At 38.4% G+C, this 23,198-nt stretch overlaps 1 protein-coding gene across 9 annotated transcripts in view; it reads right to left on the reverse strand.

The window, feature by feature from the left end:
• Window positions 1–23,198, reverse strand: part of lrba (LPS-responsive vesicle trafficking, beach and anchor containing) — a 243,521-nt gene that overhangs the window by 42,013 nt on the left and 178,310 nt on the right. For all 9 annotated transcript variants that reach the window (XM_015373646.1, XM_015373651.1, XM_015373653.1 and 6 more), the window contains 3 exons: window positions 16,061–16,201; window positions 12,787–12,906; window positions 8,978–9,130 (listed from right to left, as the gene is read on the reverse strand). In XM_015373646.1, coding sequence (XP_015229132.1) covers window positions 8,978–9,130; window positions 12,787–12,906; window positions 16,061–16,201 — 414 coding nt within the window. The remainder of the gene's footprint in view (window positions 1–8,977; window positions 9,131–12,786; window positions 12,907–16,060; window positions 16,202–23,198) is intronic.

Raw genomic sequence — 23,198 nt, forward strand, 5'->3', positions numbered from 1 at the left:
TACGTCAGAAAAGATCTCCTACTGCACCTTTAAGGTTTTATATGTGAGGAGGAGGATTTTAAATTCTATTCTGGACTTAACAGGTAGCCAATAAAGAGAAGCTGGGATAGGAGAGATGTGATCTCTCTTTTTAATTTTCATCTAACTCTGGCTGCAGCATTTAGGATCAGCTGAGGGCTTTTAACTACAGTTTGTGGATATCCTGAAACTAAAGAATTACGCTACCGGGCTTTTCTGTGAAACAAGCTAACAGCTGCTGTTTCTGATGCTTTGTCTGAGCTTTGTGCTTCTCTGTTTAGCCATATTCCTTCCTGCATGGGGCCAAGGGAGAAGCTCTTTACTCTGCATGCTCTTTACAGTCTCCAACATAGAAGGTACCCCTTGCTACATTCCTCATAGCTGAATGCCTTTCATATGGTGCCTAACGTTTTTGATGGCTTTTTCTGCTGTTTGTGCAAACATGTGGCAACATTCAAATTGGGCTTTATCATTTAGGATTCAAAGACTGACTAAATTTGAGGGTTTTGTGTTATTAATTTGAAGTACAATAGAACAGAGCTTGGACTTTAATGTGATATTAAAACAGGAACGGATTGATTGAACTTAAACTTAACTGAATTTGTTAAAATTCAAGAACTGGATCTTTTTGTTTTGTAAAGTAAGTGAGATAGACGTTGTAAAAACTAGAATGAATCTCTGAAAAGAAAATTAGGCGATTTGATAAAAAAATTATTTGAATTCCATTTCTTTACAAAAAAACAAGACTTCAGTCTTTTTACTGTATAAACTTGTGACTGATGCATATAACACGTCAACTGAAATAAAATTCCTTCATTTTGCACAATCATGGCCAAATATACCTTATTTTAATTGAATATTTTTGAACCTGAAATAGAGATGTACTTTCAGTGAATATTGTTCTGATTAACATACATTTCTGGTTGTTTTGAATTTATGTATTTCTCCAGCTTAAGCATCCTTAAAGTTGAACCATTCTCTACCCTTTAATAAAGTCTTATTCTTCTATTTCAATGTTTTTTATTCTTTAAAAGTTAAACATGCAGTTTACTCAGAGTTAGGTAGAGTATCCAAAAATATTGTACTTAAGAGCTGCACCATTTCTTCAAGTAAAAAATATTTAGTAGTGAGTAACTGATCTGCTTACTACCCATGACCATAAAAATAGTGATTATTTTTTGAGTTATAAAACTTATAAAATCAATGGTGACCGAATGTAAAAATAGGTTAAATTACAGTAAACTGTTAAAGGTATTTTCACTTCATCTCATAATGACATGACAGACTCCGCAGATGAAAAAAAAACATTTAACCAATAAGCCTCGAGTACAAAGAATAAGACAGTCTGTCTCTAAATGATGCATATTTGTTTAGAACAAGCATGTCTTCATTTAGTGAAGTTACTTACAACAGATGGAGTAGTCAGAAATATTTCTCAAGAATAGTGATACTTTATATTTATACTCAAGTAGAAGTAAAAAGTATATTGTTGATAAGAATACTAAGTATTTTTTCTAAAGTTACTAAAGTAAATGTAACTGAGTACATGTAATTAGTTACTACACATATCTGCTTTTACTTTCCTGTTTGCTTATTGTCACGCGTATTGGTGCATCTGTTTTCTGCTGTTCTTTCATGTTATGTTATCCTTTCGATCAGGCTGACGCTGACTTACTGTAAAGGAGCAATGGATTGTGATTTTAAAGTAGCCAGAGAAAAGCTATGTACAGCAAAGAGAGTGAGGGGGCCCCTACATGAAAGACGATTAAGAGAGGAGGCAACAGATGACGTAAGGAACGAGAGCCATTCAACTAACAAAGTTGTTTCCTTTATTCTCAAAGTCAGACACACCAACTAAAACAAAGATGTGTGTGCTGCTTCAGCCCCACCCCCTTCCAACTCAGCTAATTAGAAAGGCAACAACTGTGATCGCTTTGGTTGTGGTTCAGCGGAGGTTCTGACTGGCAAGTGGAACCTGAGACTTCAACACCAACTCTCTCTTCCCATTTTTCTTTCCATCTTTCATCCACTGAAAGAGCAACAAGATCATTTTGTGGAGGGAAGCAAAGCTGAATGGGAGGTGACTGGGGGATTATCTCCCCAAAACAAACATGCTATGGTGGATTTGGTCCAATTTACAGCACAAAGTAGTAAACAGTACTGATTGGAAAGAAAATTACAGGCTCAAACAGGAGGTGCAGTTGTTCTCCGACATGGTGTTTACTTTCTGGACAGAATTAAGTGTATGATGCACGACAGACTGCAACAATAAAATGCTCAGAAAGCAGAAAACGTTAGAAGCTTTTCATACAGAAAGAGTTTTTGGAAAACTGCAGTTTTACTCACATTCACCATGATCTCAGTGCTAACAAGAACCAGCAGAGACAAAACCTATCTATCCTCCCACATGTTGAGAGGCTGATTAAGGTATCAAATACATCACTACGATAAGATGATAGCATCAACTGAGCAATAACTATGCCAGCAGTGGGAGCTGATTAAACATAGGAGCAGTGACCAAATCTAAATTCTCTGAATGAAGGAATATTTGGATAGCTGTTGAACTGATTGTAGAGTTGGCTAGTTGACTCAGTATTAGACGGCAGATGATTAAGGTGAAAGACTCCACTGATCAAGTTGAATGTAATTCCTTGTAAGGAAAGGGTTGTCATTATAATCTGTTATACAGAGTGGCAGATGTTGATGCAAATTAATAGATTTAAACCATTATTATCAGATGTAATAATAAATCCTAGCATTAAGCCTTATAAAAATTTTATTGGGGAGCTGTTTGGATGGTTAGCTGTTTGGTTTTTGTCTCATAACCAAGTTGGTTGGTAGCTAGCTTTGGAAACTGGTCAGTAATACATTGATTACAAAGTTCATTGGGCAGCAAAAAGGCATCAATAAGCAGATTTGAAAACTAAAATGCAGTAGATTGACAGTCTGAGCCAGAAAGATGAACTGTTGGGCCGCAGTATGAAAACAGAGTAATGCTGCCAAAGAGCATTTAAGTTGACTTTGGCTGAAGTGAGACAAGAGCGTGGGGGAATGCAGGAAAAAGAGGGACAACATTAGTCTTGAGTATTTCAGCAACAGTAGATCATCCCATTTCTCAGGCACTCATTAGCCTCCTCCATTACATCACTGAACAGGGAGGGTTAAAGAAATGAGGGGGAGGAAAATAAGGAAGGGGGGACAGCTCGTAAAACACTGAGCACACAGTAAACATGTCTGGCCTTATACATGACAATACCCCTACAGTGAGCGCCCTCTGACATTAGCCAGATAACCACCCCCACATGGTAGTTCCCATCCTACATAAAGACTTCAGCAGAGACACCAGGGGGGGTGCATTAGTGCTTGCCTACAACGCTTAACCATATTTTGGTACAGGAAGCTGCCATGGCCTTACACAATGTTACATTTTCAGTCAGTCATTCATAAGTGCATAAGAACCAGCAGTGGTTTACCTCAGCTCGCACATGAGATTCTGGGAGGGTTACTGTGAGAAAAAGAGTTGTAGGCTTGTGGGAACCATCTTCTGGAGGTCCCTGTAGCTCAGAGAATGTTGTTCAGATGACAGATGACTATAAACAGTCCCAATCTTTGACTGGGTGAAGCTGGTGACCTCAAATGAAGAGCTACCATGGGGGGGCTGAAAGGAAATCTGGGTATCACATTTTCCATCTTTTCTTTTAAATCTCTTTCAAATAGTTACACATAGTAAACAATAGTGTTAATTGTCCTGCTAGAACAACCTTTACTTTTTTTGTGATTGTAAGGGTTGTTGGTGCACAAAGTTAAATAAATAAATAACATCAGAGAAAGGATGTGCAGCAGGAGTTTTAGGGTTAAGGTGATTTGACTCCCACTAATTTGACACTTGTCTGTTAGCAACCATGTAAATGAAACACTGCAGGCAGGATTGCTTTAATGTCTCAAACACGACAGGTGTAAGGTCAAAAAAAAAAATTGCGAGACTCCATAAAACACACTGGTGGTACTGCTTACAAAAATAGTGAGCTGATATTCAAACTAAATTAGGCTTTAACAGATATTAGTCTAATTTTGTGAGAAAAAATAATGTGCAGTAAAATTGGGCATGTAATAAAAAAATAGATTTATGCACTTAAATATTAATTTCATTAAAAAATGGTACTGCCTAACATTTGTTAGTATTTTTTTTTATTTTTTTTTTATAATAAACACTAGCATCATTTGGTCAATAGTGAGCAAGTTCAAGTAGAAATATAGTAGCCATTTAGGTTTTTAAAAAAAAAAGAGATTTTACTTTGAAATTACGACAACATGTCATGTTTACAGTTAAAGCTCAATGGAGTAAAACACAGCTGAGGCTGGTTCCCCCCCATCTTGTGAAGTGCTCTACCAATAACCATCAGCGTCTCACTTCATGATGCTGCAACAATCAGTAATTTTGCCAATCAATTCATTTCTTGTTTATTTCAAAAACAGATTATTGCTTAAATAAAAGGTGCCGACTTATTTTTGAACATTTTACTGATAAAGCCTCCAAACTGAGGAGGGTTGTAGTTATTAAAACCTAGCAGTGCTTAGAGGAGGTACAGTCAGTGTATAGAAAACTATATGATTTTTGAGTTTCCAGTCAGTCAAATGAACATCTTTTAATTTTGGTAACCAGCCCATAGATTCTATCGTTTTCTGTTTTTGAAACATTATGCATTCATTCAATGTTCAAACTATATATTCTCCAACAAAAATGAACTATAACAAACTTAACTCACTCGAAAAATGTATAAAATACTGTATCTGTCAATCAATTAATATTCATCAAACCTTTATTCATACAGGTAGATAACTATCCTCATTTACAATAGAGGCATGATAGGACTTAGAATAGCAGTAAACATGTTGAATAAAAGAATGTAGTTCATTCTCCCTGTTGGCTTTCTCTAAAACCACAATGGTGTACACAAACCTTTTTGTGCAGTAAAATAACCCACAAGTCTCTCAATTGTAAGCAGCTCTTGCATTAATGGTGAGCAGGAGTACAAGGTGCAGTGTGGTAATATATAGAGGAATGTCTAAGAAGCTGACAGTGCCCAGAAAAATGTAGCTATCTGGTGGAGGAGGGATCAAGTTCTTAACCTCTCTTCTGACCTTGTGGTAAAGACAACAAGCAGCTCCTGATCTCTGTGGCATGCTGCCTCAAGACCCCAGTGTCTCTTCATTGCTATGTGTGTGTGGGTTTGAGTATGACGGAACTGGAAAAAGGGAGTGTGTCTTTTAGAAGAAAACATTTAAGTACGGTGTAGTCACTTCAATCTAGAGGCACTGTACCTTTATCTTAATGTGTTGATTTGCTTTATCTACAGTGAAATGTGTCTAATATCCAAACATTAAGTAGAGCCCCTCTGCTGATTTGAGCACAATCCCGGCTAAATCAGTGATCAACTATGATACTTCGGCCTAGCAGAGCACCACATCCCAGGCTACAGTTTGATAAAATGTTTATATATTCTCCTATATATATATTTTTTTTTTTATCACCCACCATGCAACTCTCCTTACCATAACAAAAACAAGCTGCCGTTTTGCACAGCAGTGCAATCCTTTACTCAGAGAGCCTTTTAATGGCCTCTCCAGATTGAGCCCTAATTAGCTGTTAATCATTTAGGGCTCATAACCAGAGTGAAGACAGCCGGCATGTGTGTGTTTATAAGCAGGCGTGCAGCGACGTGTGTTTGTGGCTTCTCTCCTTCTGTCTATCCTTGTGTTGCGAAGCCATTAGCAACAGAATTGCTAAAGAGCGCCAAACAGCCCATTAACTCCTTCACTCTTCCTCTCGTTCCCTCCACCATGCTCATCTCTCTCACAACGGCCCCACAGTTACCAGCTGACACCCTCTAATGTCAGCTATCTGTCATGACCAGAGACCTGTCCACCCACATATCCCTGCCAACACTCGCCCCCAGCATGGTTTGTGTATGATCTGTGCTGTTATACCACTGCATCTGTCCACTTGGTAAAACTACCACAACAAACCCCTTTTTCTCTTTTTTACAGAGAATGTTATATTAAGTCTGTATATAAGTTTTGATAAAATGTTATGTGTGACTGCTAAATAAAGGATTGTCTGAGCTATGAACGGGCCCTAAAACTAATACAGTGGCTCTATCTAATAGGGAAGCTGAATCTCACACTCCCAACTGGAACAAAAACCCTGTTATTTAACCTTTTATAGCTCAGATGACCTATATGATGATCTAGGTTCTCAATATGTAAAATCCAGAAGCTGTGCAAACCACTCCAAATATGCTGCATCTGAATTTAGCACAAAGTAACAGCAGGTTTTGGGTTAAATGAGCATAAACAAAATCATCCATTCCATCAGATTTCTACAATGGCACAGCAGAAAGCTCAAGGAGAATCAAGAATCTTTACTATCATAATGAACTCATAGTGAGGTTTAATCACGACTCTCAGGTAAGATTGTACATAAACAGAACACAGGAAAAAAAAGAAGAGAGAAAACAAAATAGAGAAATTATGAGGCACCACAGGACAAAAAGTGGATTACCTGAAGGAGCGGATAAACACCCTTAAAGAGAATCATTAAAATATGTAGATCTGGTAGCACAGTGTTTTTACATAAAGGTGACCATGGGAAATGTACCTTTTACAGGGAAACAAACTGTTTTTAAGCCTGTTTGTTCTGGATGTCATGTTCCTGAATTGTTTTCCTAATGAAAGTGTGACAAACAACAAATCGTCAGGTTTGATTCCCACAGAGGACTGAGGGATACTATCCGCCAGTTCCAGAATGATCCATTTCACAACTTTTCCAGACTCCAATTTCTAAATGTTGCCAACGCCCCAGATCCAACAAATACATTCGTTTAGTTGGGTCTGGGGCCATTTTCCACACTAATTAAACTGTGTTGCATCTGCACACACAATTACAGTGATTATTTTTCCATATCCCAACTTCAGATTTTGGAAAATAATAAATATGAACAAAAAGGCTTCTATTTCCCGTTAGGTTTTTGACCAGAACATTCAGGCAGTGTTTTTTGAAGATGAGACCCCTATGGATGCTGACAAAGAGAACTTTTTTTTTCTTTTTTTTTAATCAATGTAATCTCATCTTTGAGGCCTTTAGTTAGAAATCCAAATACAAACTGTCAGCAAGGTCAATAAAAACATTTGGAAAATAAATGATTTAGCATTTAACTCAAAGAGGTTTTAAAATGATTTTTGTATAAATTTTAGACCTTTGTATAATAAAGTCAAACATGTTTCCATTCTCTGGTACTTATGGAAACATTTAAACCCAATGCCAAACAAATATACACACATATACTATGAGAACAAAAGGAATATGCTCCATATACTATAGCTTAACTTTTCCAAATCAGTAAAATATACTTTTGTTTAACCAAAACTGACCCAAGTCTTCAGTCTATAAACCAGCATGCTTCCACAACAACAAGCCTCCCAAGGCCCAAAGCAGACTGACAGCCAGAAACCAAGTGCGTGATTAATGGCAGAGGCATGGTCATATCAGTAGGCTGGTTAACAGACACCCCCCATCAGACTACACAGGTCACAGAGCACACCCAGCCTCATCAGCATCCATTACCACTGTGAGCTCAGAACACGACCAAAGCTGCTAATGCTGGGGACCCAAAAAAACATAATTACTTTCAAATTATTTAGGAGCAAGGCCAATTCGGTTAGGTTAACTTCTTTAAAACAAACAAAACCTGTACAAATGAGAAAAATCTTCTACTAATGTGACAACAAAAAAATACTAAATATTCCAGGTGTCATGAGCAAAACAAAATCATTTGGTGAGCTAAGCTCCCCTCAGTGGGCTTAGCATGCAAAAGGAGAGAGACATAACAGACACAAATCTGACACAAACAGAGACACATAAAAAGAAACCTTTCTCCACATTTACAAGGGTTTCAATATAACAAACAGACCAGCACAGAGTTGTCTCGCCGGCACCTGTGCTGAAATAGGAGAGACACTCAGCCCATCAGCTCCATGTAGCGGCTAGCCTGAACCAAAAATGAGATGCTGCTGGAAGTTTAAGCTCCACTAGTATGGTTGGTACATTTGGAGAAAAATGTGCCCCTCTTTAGATGACAAGATAAACATATAAATGCTGTTTGAAGACACTTTCCCTCTGAGGTTGATGGGGAGGGAAAAAAGGCATGAGGTTCAATGCCCCATACCAGTTGTGCTAACGGTATGATATCTATGTTTGAGAGCAAGCATGAATAAAGCTTGTGTTATTGCGGCAGAGTAGAAGTGAACCTCCCAAACAAAATGAGAAAAATAAAATTCTGCTGTTCAATTCTTTGTTTATAAGACATGGACAGATCAAAGGTGTATCTTGACTCCTAGGTCAAGATAAGCCTCCAAAGTACGCAGGTCTAAAAAAAATGCAGCACTCCAAATTGTTCCGGTAAGGTACCAAACAGGAAAATACAAAATGTAGAGCGGACGTAGATTTCACCAATCAGAGGCCTCCTGTCTGCGGCACTGTCTGCGGTCACCTACAACTTTGGAAAGGTGCACCAGAGTGTGCAGAAGGATGGTGTGGGGTTATAAGAGTTAACAGTGTTAACTGTTACACACACGGGGACCACCTGGATTCTGAGCATTACCCAGTCTTAAGAAGGCAACATTTGCTGCATTCCTTAATGTAGAGCTGTAGATATCTGTTACTCGGTCTAATAAGGTTTACAAGAGACCTTAGAGAGAATAAACTGAAAACTAAAGAAATAAATTTGTAAATGTGAATGCCAGAGATTATGCTCCAGCAGTAAAATAACAGACTGACTAGAGTTGCTGCGATCAGTTGCGAATGAGCAAACCAGCCACACCACAGTGCTTCTATGATCAGTGGATCAGAGGCTAACTTCTGTGTTTTTGCTAAATTCGCTGTGCCTCTGATGAGCCTCACCTGTCGGTTAATGCGAACAAACTCCTCTGGGCTTTTGGCCCAAGGTGGAAGATCCACATCAGAGACCACAGTGCCATCCTCCATATTTCCCAGGTTGTAGTTGTTGGCGTTGACAAACATCTCAGGCAGATAGAAGAACTCTGGGATCAATTCCTGATATGAAAAAAATAGAGAGTTTGTTGAATTTACAAGGATTTTGCAGGTCTACAAAAATAACTTATTTAAAACAGAGATGTAGAGTTGATTCTAGGAAGTTGGAGTCAATGGTCTCTATGCACAACTCCACTAATTCCTGAATTTAAAACAACTCTTTTGTTTCCTGTCGTTTTCTACTGGATGAACTGGATAGTCCAGGTGTGCCTGACCTCAATAACCATGGCCAGACGCACCTGGATTAAGCAGTTCATCCAGTAATGAAAGACAGGACATAAACGAGCTGCCTTAAGTTAAGGAAGTAGTGGAGTTGTGCATAGAGCCCATTAAAACTCAGTTTAGACATTACCATTTTAGGCTTTATTTGATGAAATCACAAGCAGAAGTAATTAAAAAAAAACTTCAACAGAAAGAATGTTATTTATGCTAATCTTTATAAAAGCCAAATCAAACAACCTCAATTCATGTTGCAGATAAACAAAACTACAGTGCTGTGACTGAATTTTGGTCACAGAAATAATGGGTGATTCTTTTGCTAACAGAACATGGTGTTTGAGATAAATCGAATTAACACCTGGAAAACGCCTAGTAAAGGTGACAATTTTAGCAGCTGGCTAGCTCAAGTGGTAAATCAGCCGTCCTGCATACAGGTTCGTATCCCAGCTGGGGGGATTGAGCTACCAGTGTGGGTCCTTAGGCAAGACTCTTCACACTAATGCCTGCTTTGCGCTTGGAATCCTGAGGTTCTAAGTTCAAGCCCCACTCCCACGGACTGCCACACTAGGTCCGTGAGCAAGACACTGTCACAAGTACAGAGCTCGAAAAAAAACCCAAAGGGGTGAATCCACATTGCTAACATTATTTGTTGGGAAAATTAAATGATTACTCTAAACTAGCTTCATCTGATAAAATGTACTAATGTTTAAACCGGGTCATGGACATCCTTTTAATTTGGTATAAAATATGATTTACAATATTTTTGTGTGATTTGTTAATAGAACTGAAAGAACAGAGATTTAATCATAGCTCTAGCGGAGGTTATCTTTGTAGCTTTTAACTCTGAAAAGAAAGAAAAAAAGAAATATACAGTACACAAAGATTTCTTGGATGGTTGGAAAGAATGGTTTGTAAGATCAACCCTGATCATTATCTTTTATTTAATTATAGGAAGTAAAAAAGAAAAGAAAAACTAAAAAGCCTTTTTTTCCCCCCCTTCTCCACTGGTTTTAAACCATCTGCAAAAAAAAAAAAAAAAAAGTCTACTTCCGATTTTTTGTTTTTGTATAACAGAGAAAAAAAGCAGGCCAAATTTTCTAGCTATGATGGTTTTATTTGGCTGTCAGGAACAATACAACAGCACATTTTCAAACTCCAGGATTGCAAAGAAAAAAGACATCTCTGGTAGGGGACGTAACCTTATATGTTTAGCCATTTGTCATTCCTAACAAAGCAGAACTTGCCACAGTGAGAATAAACATGAGGATCATGTCAGAGTTTCACAACATGTAGATAAATCAGAGTTGCCCTCCAGCCTTCGGTTGTATTATTTTTGTTTGCATGTCTATCATAATGAAAGACAATCAGTACACAGAGCGGTTCAGTTTTTGGATGCCTGCAAGTAAAGTGGAGCGCAAAATGTACAACGTTGACATTAATCTAAACCCTACTCCCGCAGTGTCTTCACATGCACTTTAAAAAAGCTGACGTATTTATTTCCTATTGGGCTTTGATGAAAGGAAAAATTTTCTTTGTGTAAAAGATGCTCAGGTTTTTCTGAATTCAACCACTTGTTTTTTTTTACTTTTACTGGGGAGTAGAGCAGGTCAATCAAAGAAACGCCAATTTCTCATAGTTCCTCTTCTGATGGACTGGTAACCAGTACTTTCAGGGTCCTCATGCAGTTTTCTGTTAAGATTTCAGCATTCTGACATTTTACTTAATGAAAAATGTTGGTTGGTGGACGGAAGATTGAACCAACAATGGAGAGAAGATTAAAATCTACAAGTAGAAATTATTTTTCTCTATTTTCTTTTTCACATATTTATCCTGTTCTGGAAAACCCAACCGCATTCCTCACCGTATTTTTCTAGATCGTCTACAAACTGAAGTTCAGCTTCAGTTTAGGACACTGGACTATAACATTATTAAGATGAAAACTGTCATGTTTCCACCTCAGCAGTCAAATCTGCAAACAAACTGATAGCTTGACGACAACATGGCGCTTCCTCACTCCTGAAATCCTTTCACTTCACAAAACTTGACCTTAAAACTAAAGGTCAACACTTTAACGAGGCCCTCGGCTCACCCGGGTTCACCGACTGCTGCTTGCTGTAAATTTGAGCAGGTCGTCGCTCAAATCTAGATTCCCCCCCAGCCACCCCACCCAACACACACACGCAAGCTAACAAAATCTTGCAGGCTTCACTCGCCAGTATTCAAGCTTACCTAGCGTGGACCATTATGTGCGGTGGCCCCTTTGCTCCAGCTTGGTCAGAGGCCAGCCCCTCTGATCCCCAATCCTGTCCTGTCACGGGTCACTGGAAGGGGCTTTGGCCCCTAGGCTCTTAGGCTACACTTCCACTCTTGCTACCTCTAACTCCACTTCTACTCTGCTTCCCCCTCTGATGCCTCTGGGCCAAGTCTAGAGGTCAGGGGATTGGGGACAAGAGGTCAATCCAGCGTCACCCAGGCTAGAGACACATTAAATCTGGGTGTTGTAACCCATTATCACCCAGTCTTTTCCAGTGGCATAAGAAAACAGAAGGGTCTTTTGCCCTCTGGCAGAGACAGAGGTTTGCTATCAATGGCCCAAACGCAAAAGCTAAATGGTGTACTTAGCATACCTAATTGATACATCTCATTCCTAATTCCTCCATTGCTCCGAACAAGAATGTGCCAATCCAGGTGGATAAAGTCGACGGACCTTCATTCAAAGCTACAAAAAATTCTAACTAAGGAAGGAAACAAACTGATGCGGACCAGATTTTTTCTTTGTTTTGATCTGAAGTTGAGCTCTCACAGTTTGATCCACATTGACAGGTCTAGACTGAGAGAGCAAACGAAGGCTGTTGTTGGGCTTTCGCAATCAAGCATTGGCCAGCTACACAGTAACACAATCCATATGTTTTATCTGAGGAAGGCAAAGGGGTGGGGGGGGATGCAATCAAGCGTCAAAGCCCCCAACACCACTGCTGTTCCCCCCATCCATTGACCCAGTGCCAGTGGAGCAAGCAAACTCAGCTCTGACAGTCGATGTCTAACTGTAGTTGTAAATGTTTTAGGAGAGCAGTTAAAGAGAGCACCGGGGCTCCGAGGCCCTCAGTATGAGAATGACCTGAGCTGTTGCAGGGCAGATCCAAAATATCAGCAGAGTTTCGGGGGCCCAATGGACCGTGTTATAGCTGGCTGAATCTGAGACAGGCAGCTAAGACAGATGAGGATTAGTCTATAGCTTTGATCAGAAGACCAGGAAGCTTTCATAGCATGGGGACAATAATTAGGACTGACAGAACACTTCTCTTTGGAAACATTTTTTCTGCTTTTTTACAAAGCTTAGCAGGATTTTAATGTTCTTCTTTTTTGCAGTTCTCAGAACTTTAACTGTTTTATTAATGTTTTATAAATTTGGTGCCTGCAGGGTTAGTGGTGGAGAGTACCTTAACATCAGATGTGTCTCTCTGGCAATTCCTCCAGGCCCTGGACAATGAGGAGAAGGTGCGGTCTGCATGGTCAAACTTCCCTCCTTGAAAGTTAAGGAAGAATGTGGTGAAGGGTTCCTGCAATAAGAAAAGTAAAAGAAGAATCAGATTTTGGACTTGTTTTACTAAAAGCTAACAAACCAGGATCCAATCAGAGGGAAATAATAACTGGAGATGCAACAATAAATAAGCCTGTATACAAAATGCACAGATTTTCAGCTTGACTTTACCTTGCCGTGTCTGACTAGTTAAAAAGCAAACATCTAATTTAATACATTTGGGAAGCTATTTGAAATGATGCCATTTTTATTAGAGATGAATCCTCTTCATTTAGGCTCCTTCAACACAGTGTGAAACATCAATGGTATAGAAAATAGCATCCTCTGCTGATGTTTCATCCCAATGCAGCATAGCAAACTCATCGTGCTCCAATGTAAGCAGCTAAATAAAGAGAGGCCACTTAGTCTAGTTGGTTTATCCTTCTATTAAAAAAAAATGCATAATGTAGATTTTTTCAAACCATGGTTTAAAAACTAAACCACGTCTGGTTTTTATTTAACATTATTTTAAATTTTGCTGTTTGCCAAAAATACATTAGACACATTTTCAGAAATTGAAATAATATTTCTAAAATAAAAAAAACATTGGTTAGGTCAACAGAGATTGTCTAGGGCTCTTTTATCCTTGGTAAAATCTAACTACTCTGTCATTCAATTATCTAAATACTAGATTTTATAAAAGGTAAGGGTCTGCATTATGTAGGTAAAATATTAAAAAATAGTATTTAGGTTTAGATATGCTAATCAGTTACCCCAAATCTTTACTACAAGTTGATCAAAACAATTTAAAAGTCACCGCCAAGCCATTAGCCTTTTCTCTAAAACCTTTACAACACTATTTTACAGTGACCATAATACCACCCACAATATTACATCTCATTACAGTACAGGAAAGATGCATATTTTCATTTGCTTGAAAATAAAAGAAGCACTTTCAGTATCAGCGGACCTATTCTTTGAAAAATTAAGGTTTATACAGGAGTCATAAATCTATGATTAGTGTATCCCTAGCAATAATGCACTGAGCTACTTTACTCAATATATGCACTTGATGAGTCTCTAACCATGTATAATCCAGTTAGGACGGATCAATATCTGTCTTTCTGATGCAAGTGCCTGGAAATTGCATGGGCAAAATATTCTGGGCCGATATTGACAGTTGACTGAAATCTGCTCGAAATATTGTGTATAAATGTTCCAGAGATATTTACAAGCAACATATGGTCGCCCCAAAAGTGAATCCATAGAAAGTTTGATCATATTTTTTTCCTTTGATTGCCTGCTTTGTAAGTGAGAGCTATGAGCGTTGGTGAAGTGGCTTTAGAATAAGCTGGCTAATGATGTGTGGGGATCAATGTACCAACTCTACAGGGAGTTTCTCAGACAGTGAGCTACTGGGACAATAACAGCAAAAAGGAAAAGGAGAAAAAAAAATCACTGCATGTGGGAGAAAGTTAGTAACCTTCTTCTCCCAAGGGTGCAGTTGTAAAAAGATTGATTGGACCCATTTAACAAAAGGTGCATAGAGAGAAGGAGAGTGCTTTACTGCTTAAGGCAAAAACACTTGAATATAAAAACAAATTAGAACATCAAAGCATAACTCAAAGGAGTCGATATTTAAAGAAAGTCTGAGATGAAAGTCATATATGGCAGCAAAACTTTGAGTGATTATTAAATACCACAATGCATCTGAAAGCATGCAGGTTAGCTGGTATAAATGTTGTTAACAAAGGCATCATTACTATACGATTAATTTGTCATTTGTTAGCATATACATGATGATAATAAAGAATAAAAAAGTAAAGCTGTCAGACTGATGCAATTTTTATTTCAGTTCTTTTTATATCATTTTCAATAAACCAAAGCATTAAAAAGTATCAATATTTCTTAAACTCTTCGATATTTTGCCACCTTTAAATAAACTTAATCATATATTACTGGTATTTATTTCACAGAACAGCAGATCAAACAAATTTGGACAGAATAATATCTTCTTCCACCCAAAAAAAAATGCTTAAATGTGTGGCAGTCACATGTGCAACACTGCAATCACCAGTTCAAGTCTTTTTAGGTCCCATTACTGCACTTTGGGAAAATGGAATTTTAATATTGGAAAAAATATAGAGGATGTGAGTGTGAATGACTGAATGTAGTGTAAAGCACTTTGGTCAAGTCTCCTGACTTAAAAAAGCTATATATAAGTACAGGCCATTTACCTTTTACCAAAGATATATATAAAAATGCAACAAATATATATATATATTTTTTTGACATTTATGTTGATTTTAATACAGTTCCACTGTTGTTTCATGGTAAAATCTTAAATATTACATTGATATTCACAATATTATTAAATTTAGCTCTTCTGTTCAGCTTAATAATAGAAAATTTAAGTCTTTATTTAAGCCATGTTCCAAGGAAAAAAAATCCTAGTTATGGATCTTTTTTTTTGTGTATGTGCATTTTAATGCATGGTCAGCATTACAGCCGTACTGTTGCACAAAAAAGACAGTAAAGAAGCTGTTAGTATTTTTATTATCACCTCTATAAAAACACAGCAAATATATATTTTTTTGTTTAAATTGCCCTTCCCTAGCATGAAAATAGTTGATGATTTATGTTTGGACTTTGAGTGGGACACATAACAAACATAAAAACATTTTATGTGAAGTGTTTCATTTTAGCTGTAAGCTCTGAGTCTGGAAGTTTAACCTCCACCCCAGTTTTAAGCATCTAAAATGGAACTGCATCTTACTCCCTCCATCCTCCCTTCCAGTCTGACGAGTTTCTTCCTAAGGAAATGCATAATATTGTCACCATCATGTATCATGGAGGGAAGGAATTGTTCCGTTCGATCTGCAGCGCATGAATTTCTTTAAAGATTTTTGCATCTTTTCGCCACTCTTCAATGAATAACATATTAACATACAGACCAACTGAGCTGTGAATCTCTGCAGCTACCATGGGTCACCTTCTGTTGTCAAAGAAACTAAGCACCCCTTTAAAGCACTGAATTTATACTAAGAACAGCTCATATATAGATTAATTCCATTCACTTGTTTCATGAAATGTAAATTCAACCAGTAGAAAGTGTTGAAGACAAAAAAAATGTTCCAACTACCACTCCAAATATGTGAGAAATTTCAAAAGATATGAATGCAGATATGGCTTACGATGCGTAGCAGCCACATCAGGGTGAAGCTGGAGGTGGAGTAGTGGGTCCCATAGTGAAACTTCGGCACCTGATCATCCTCCCAGGACTCATACCTATCTGAGAAGAAGGCTGCCCTCTTGGGGTTCAGAGCTCCAATAGGCTGTAAAAACAAAACAAATTTTAATACAAAGGGAAAATCCAGCCCTTTCTCCGAGAATAGCTCTACTTGATAAAACAACAAAGCTAAATGTAAACAAAAAAGAGGGAAAAAAATAATCAGGCCAGACTCTCTCTGTGAATAAATTTAGAGACCACTCCCTGCAGCACAACAGTTACAATTGCACAGGAAATGAGGCAGGCAACCAATGTGCAATTCCAAATGAATATTAGATGATGTTTTCTTTAGACGAGGATCAATCCTTCCCCTCAGAGTGCTTTTCAGAGGCTGTGAAACGGAGCCCCTGCAGCTGTAGTCTGTCAGAGAAAACTAATGTGATCCAATGAAAGAGCACCTAAGAGGAATAGCAGCAGCAAAGCTGGGGCTGCCTTTAATTTCTGTTTTTATTAATCCATATATAATACACTGCTCACAAGCTCTATTTGCAGTGCAAAAGAAATGTTGGGGTTGCATTAATTTTCCATTGATCTCTAAAAACCCAATACTTCTTTGCTCGGCTATTATTTAAATACTCATTTATAGAAATCACTTTCAGGCTGGTTCAATTTTTATTAGTGCTCTGTAGGATGTGCCTCATTCTCTATACCCCCAAGCCACCCATCACCTCTCCCTAACACACACACACACACATACACACAGAGGATCAATGGTAATGGAGTGATGGCTTTTTGAGGATGAGGACCTTGCAGGCTGTGAATCAATTGGATCTCCTTCATATCACAGCACGCCTGTCACTGCAAGATTCATCCAGGCGAGCTCTCAGTTATCGATCTATGCTATTGTTACTTTTTTCTGTGGGTGTAATGGGGCATATGTCTGTGTTTCTATGCGGACTGGGATAGATCTTTGAGTAGTACAGCGGCGGTTTCTTTTTATTTGTGCACGTGTTTGGTTATCTGGTAAATGGTGCTCCTGAATGAGCGTAAAATGCAGCGCGCCGCCACACTGTGCAGCTTCGCACTGACAGTGATACACTGTGGGCTTCCTCAGGGCCGCTGGGTGGTTGAGTACACACTGTGAATTATACATCACACCCATTGGTCTGATTTATAGCCCTAATAACAGTCGGCTCATTAAAAAAAGAAAAGGAAGAGGAGGCATATAAAATAAAAAAAAAAGACTGAAAGTGCCACAGTGACAAGAGAGGGAGAATTGTGTGCAAGTGCATGTGGGGGCTGTTGGTCCGCTCAAACTCGACAATGTTTACAGCTCTAAATTATTGTAGGGCTGGCGCTCTCAGCTTACAGTAGCTCCAACGTAGCACCTCTGACGGCGCCGTACATCACTGTCGCTGCACCGCAGATTGGCCTAATATGTTGTGGCACACTGCAGCGCTCTGATGAGCACACAGAAAAATGAACCAATCTTCTAGTTTTAATTAGACCAAAGAGTGAGGCACAGAAGAGAAACAAACTGCTGCCCTGAAGTGGTAAACATCAGAAAATTAACGCTGGATTAGTTTTAATCCGTTCTTCATCAATGAATGGGGATTCACAGGAAATGGCTACACTGTGAAAAACCAGTGAGCAAATAAACACAGTGATACAAGACCTATGCAAAACACTCAATGCAAGATTACATGATTATTTATGATCAGATCCTTGCATAAAACTGTTTAGCGTTGAGAATTTTAAGCTGCCCAAAATCAGCTCTTACAACAAACTGTCTGGCATAAATCACTAAGAAAAAAAAAGCAAAACAGAGATATCTTTAATGTCTACACCTGGACAAGATGAGGAACAAGAATTCGGTTGGTGACTATAAACAGAAAACCATTTGGTTTAAATAAGGAAGACTCCAGTATCGGTAAGGTGGTTGAAAAGTTAAACAGATGGAATGAAAGTCCAGAGATGTTAGAGGATGTCAAAAATATCAAGAGAGAGTAAGATTCTTTACAGCTAATATGAAGGATGAACATATTATAGAAAAGAACATATTACACTTACCACTCGAGCAAGCAGCTGGCTGGCTCAAGTGGTAAGTCACCCGTCACCTGTTTTGCATACAGGAAGCCTGGGTTCATATCCCAGCTGGACGTAAAGATCTACCAGTGTAGGTCCTTAGGCAAGACCCTTTACGCTAATGCCTGCTTTGGAGAGTAGCGGCCTAGTGGTTAGGGTACTGGGCTTGGAATCCTGAGGTTCTAAGTTCAAGCCCCACTCCCACGGACTGCCACTCTGGGGACCCTGAGCAAAACCATTAACGCCCCACACGGCTCCCCGGGAGCCGCACAATGGCAGCCCACTGCTCCCCAAGCGAATGGTTTAAATGCACAGCGTTAATTTTGTTGCTCTTTATTTGTGACAGTGTAATGACAATGAAACCCTGGAATCTTTTTTAAATTCTGCAATTCTTTCAACAACCACAGTGGGATATGTTGGATTTAGAAATGCCATCTCTTAAAGACGGATGTTTATGTAAGGCAAGCCAAACCAGATATAACCAGATGCTAAAAAGCTTTGAAAATGAAAGCTTAAAAGTCATGTTGCTTTCCTGATTGTAGTAAATAGCTCTAACAGTAACCTCTACTACTAATATAAATAACTGACCAATCCTCGACAACAGATCTAAGAAAAAAATTGTATAAAAGATTTTATGATATGATGCTATATTGTAGTTTTTAAAGAGAAACTGGGGCAAATCAAATAAAGATCCTCAGATTTAAATGATAAATACCAAAGAAATCAACCACCGAACTAGCAGCTAGCCCCCCCCAATCAGGACTCTATAACCCCCAGGGAAACACTTACTTCTTCTGCATCAACTCTCATCAATTGATGCCAAGAATTATTCTTTAAAACATGTCAATAAACGCAAAAATTTTACAATGAGAGCTCAATGCTTTTTATTGTAAAGAAAACCCCCTCTTTTTCAGAACAATCAGTAGCATCCTGGGGGATTTTAAACATCCATTACCCAGTGAAGCTCTGCTTATAAAATGACAAAAAGTCTGCCCTGTGGAAATATAATGGGTTACCAATGACTGGAGCATCACTCATACTTTGAGTCTTAAATCATATGAACCTCCGCAAGTGTTTATGTACAACATCCCATAAAAAGAGCGAAAATTGTGTGGAGGCCCAGCGGGACAAGCACACAAGGCATCCTTGTGCTAGATCAATACACTATTAGCTGATCCGACTGAGAGGAGCACATTATAGCACAAAGGTACAGAGATCACTCATTAAGTCTACCATAGTGCTATCTGTGTGTACATGTAGACTACATACTAGATAAAATGGCCTTTTAATTGTTTCCTGGTCTTCTTTGAAAGCTAAAAAAGAAAGGTTTTATCTTTGTTGAAGCAACTATTGCTGCAACGACAGCTGGTGTGTCTCTTCCAGCTTTGCAATTTTATGCATTCTCCTCTTCAAAATAGCCAATCAGCTAAATTTGATGGAAAGAAATCTGTAAACATCAACCCGCTTACCAAATATTCCCAGTTTAATCTATGTCTTAATAATTCAGTTGTAGGTTTGGCTCCATGTTTGGAGGCATTGTCCTGCTACAGGGTAAACCTCCATCCTGGTCTCAGGTTTTTAACAGCCTCCAAATCCAAAAACACACTGGTTGAAACCAAGCTATCACGGTTCTTTAAAACATGCAAGCTCTGACTAGAGGTCTGCCAATAGACCACCTGACTTGTAAGATTGGTTGTTCTTTCTTTAGCTTTGCTAAGGAGTAGGTATGAGCAGAGATGAGCCAGAAACGGTACTGAAAGAGCAGTAGGAAAGCTTTAAAAAATTGCTGGAGTGGCCAATGGATCCAGTGGTAAAGGTGAACGGAGGTCTTAGATGTTTAAAGCTGAGGATACGGTTTTAAGACCTACCTCTCTTTTTGAAAAATTGTGATGATCTATGGAGAGATGTGTAACATTCGCAGTCAGCAGTAGGTGCTTATTGTGGCTACAATGTTATCTCTGGGGTTGGTGTTTGATGTCAGGGTGAGGGTAAAGTTTATGATAAGAAACTCCTCGGGGTCGAAAAAGCTCTGGAAGACGGGAAATAAATTCTGTGTGGCCTCTGGCGACGACGAGTGTGTGGCGCACACATGGATTCATGGCAATTTGGCTTCTCAATGTCACTGGAGGATTCGCAGATGACCCGTTTCTTCAAGAGACAACCACCGAGGTGACATACTGTAGGAGGAGGGTAGGAGATGCAGGAGGGGGAGTAAACAGTGAAGCAAGGGGGAGTAAGGAACAGCAAATGGGAAACAAAGGTTTGGGAAAAAAACAAAAGAAATGTGGAGGAGAATGGTTCACAGATGCATACACCAAACGAAAATACCTGAAGGTCACAGAGCAATGTCTAGCAAAAATTGCAAGTGATCGTGGGTGCAGAAAAGCATGATGGGGGATGGAGGAGAAAGGCTGTATAGCTTTGTTTGCCCTTTTCCAAACAGCGCAGTCTGACATGGTCCAGTAGTCATACACTGATATCACACACGTCAACAACATGAATAAAACAGATGTAATAAAGATTGGCTCTGTTCCCTCCCTTCCTTCTCTCTCATCTGCTGTTCTTCTCTTGAAGAAGAAAGGAGTGACAGGGCTGCAAATGATGATGTTCTCCTATAACACACTCTCCTCCTCTTTTTCGTGCTTTCTGCTTGTCTCTCCCATTCTCCTCCTTTAACCTAACTCCCCTTCAGTCACAAACTCCCTGGGGCTGTGAGGCTTCACCGAGTTTGGATGCTGAGCTGTCTAAACTTTGCTGCAATGCAAACGGGGAAGAGCGGGAAGCCAGAATGAGCTAAGACAGAAGAGGAGGAGGGGATGACTATGGTGAATGCCTACTTGTGTTCCTGAAAGTCATATTTACATCTACTGCACAACTTTAAAGGAGATAAAAAAAAAAAAGATAAAATTACAGAGGTTACTACAGATAGAGGGATTTAAAAAATAAGCAGTCGCAGATCCAACATCAAGCCTGAAAGACAAACCGATGATTGCTAAATAGGAACAAAAATATGATCATTTGTGTTTCGATTACTGAGAGCAAGTCATCACACACTAATATTTCTATCTCATTTTGATCTAAATTTCTTAAAGTTAATAAAGCCTGATGAATTTTCACTAGATGTCTTTCTAATGTATTTTTATGCTAATCTTAAATGATCGCATTAGAAGAGTTGATGAAAACATGGATAGAATCAACTTTATACATTTTGCATTAAAAAAGTTTTAAGCTTTTAAAACTTAGGTTAAACATCCATAAGAGGTAATGGAAACACATCTGTCGAATAACTTCTGATGTATAATATTGACCTCACATGACTGATCAGCGTCTCATTGGAATCCCATTTCTATCTCCACATCTCCAGATGGCATGTAACATCACTAATAAGGGAATGGCTTCTTGTATGGCTATCGAGCGACTTACTTATATTGTCAGATGAAAGGGAGTATATTTTATAAGAATCATGGTCCTCATTGGCTAAATTTCTTAAAGACTATGAAGAAAAGTGGAAGAATGATGCAGTTTTTCGTGTGTGTTTTCTTCGTCTGTTTTAATTTTTTTATCTTGTTTTTCATTCTTTGTCCATCTATTTCAAACTTATATTTCTTCATTTTGGGGATTAAGTTGTTAAATGTAAATATTATGCTGAATGTACTACTGCCACTTTTTCTGTGTTGCAAAAACATCTGTAAATATAAAACTTTTTATAATATTTGCCCTTCAACTGGAGGGTTGTCCATTCCAGCCCCGCCTCTGCTTTCAGTGTCGATGTGTCCTTGGGCAAGACACTTCACCTGCATTGCCTCCTGATGGTGGTAGGAGGGACTGGTGGCGCCAGTGTACGACAGCCTCGCTTCTGTCAGTGAGCAACAGGGTAGCTGTGGCTACAATGCAGCTTGCCACCATCAGTGTGTGTGTGAATGACTGAATGTAGTGTAAAACCCTTAGATCAAGTCCTCTGACTGGACCAAATCGCTATATAAGTAAAGGCCATTTACTATACATAGTCAGAACCACTCTCCTGACTGCAACACATTTATTAAAACCCTCCTCGATTACTGATGTACATTCAGTGTTAGCTTTCTATCTTTATTTCCTGTTTATTGCAGCCAATTGAAGCGTAAACACAAGATGAAATTCGTTTTTCATCTCATCAGTTACTCACTTAAACAAAATCATTTCTAATTCACATTTTTGTTCTTTATTGTATTCATCTTCTTTTTCTAATATTTTGAAAGTCCAGTCAAAGTTTGCATTATATTTGGATGGAAAAACAGCTAATGGGTGCTGTAAACTAAATTACAGTCCTGCATCATATCCCTGATCACACTGGAGTTTGTTACATATGATACAATCAGTTTAAAGTGTGCATTATATTTATATACAAGTTCAATGTATTATTTCTGTTTTGACTTTTGTTGTGAGCAGCTGCATTTCCTCATATTGGATTCCACTCCCCTCATCACACATATTCCAATTAAATAACACTGGCTTAGAACTTCAGCTTTGCAGATGTTACCCTTTTTGACAATGTCTGGAATCACCTGCAGCTGCATTTCCCTGCTCAGGTAATATCTAGAGATTTTTTTAAATAGTAGTTTAAAATGTTTCCCACCTAAGAACCAACAGGCTACCTGTTTTTGTGAACTTTAAAGTAAATTATTTTAGCTAGCTTTGAAAATATAAAAGTTCAGTTATTTTATAAACATTATGCCATTATTATAAAGCTTAAAAGGAAGTGTTGTAGAGAAAATACTCCTTTTCTAGCTGAATCTAAGCTGGCTCAGCCTGTATTTTACTGCCCTTTATTAGCGAATTAGGGAGTGTTTGAAATTATGTTTTTGATGGACATAGATGTAGAACACATTTTTAGCATGTTAACTTAATTTACTTTAATTGATTAATTTTTAAAATGTGATACCAGCCATAATAAAAATTAAAACCACTAAGCATTTTACTCCTACTAGCAAATGTGTACAAAAAGGCAGATCAAAAGTCTGCTGAATGAATCCAGTTTG

This window comes from Cyprinodon variegatus, unplaced genomic scaffold (genome assembly GCF_000732505.1).
Source record: "Cyprinodon variegatus isolate N-32 unplaced genomic scaffold, C_variegatus-1.0 Scaffold90, whole genome shotgun sequence".
NCBI lineage: Eukaryota > Metazoa > Chordata > Actinopteri > Cyprinodontiformes > Cyprinodontidae > Cyprinodon > Cyprinodon variegatus.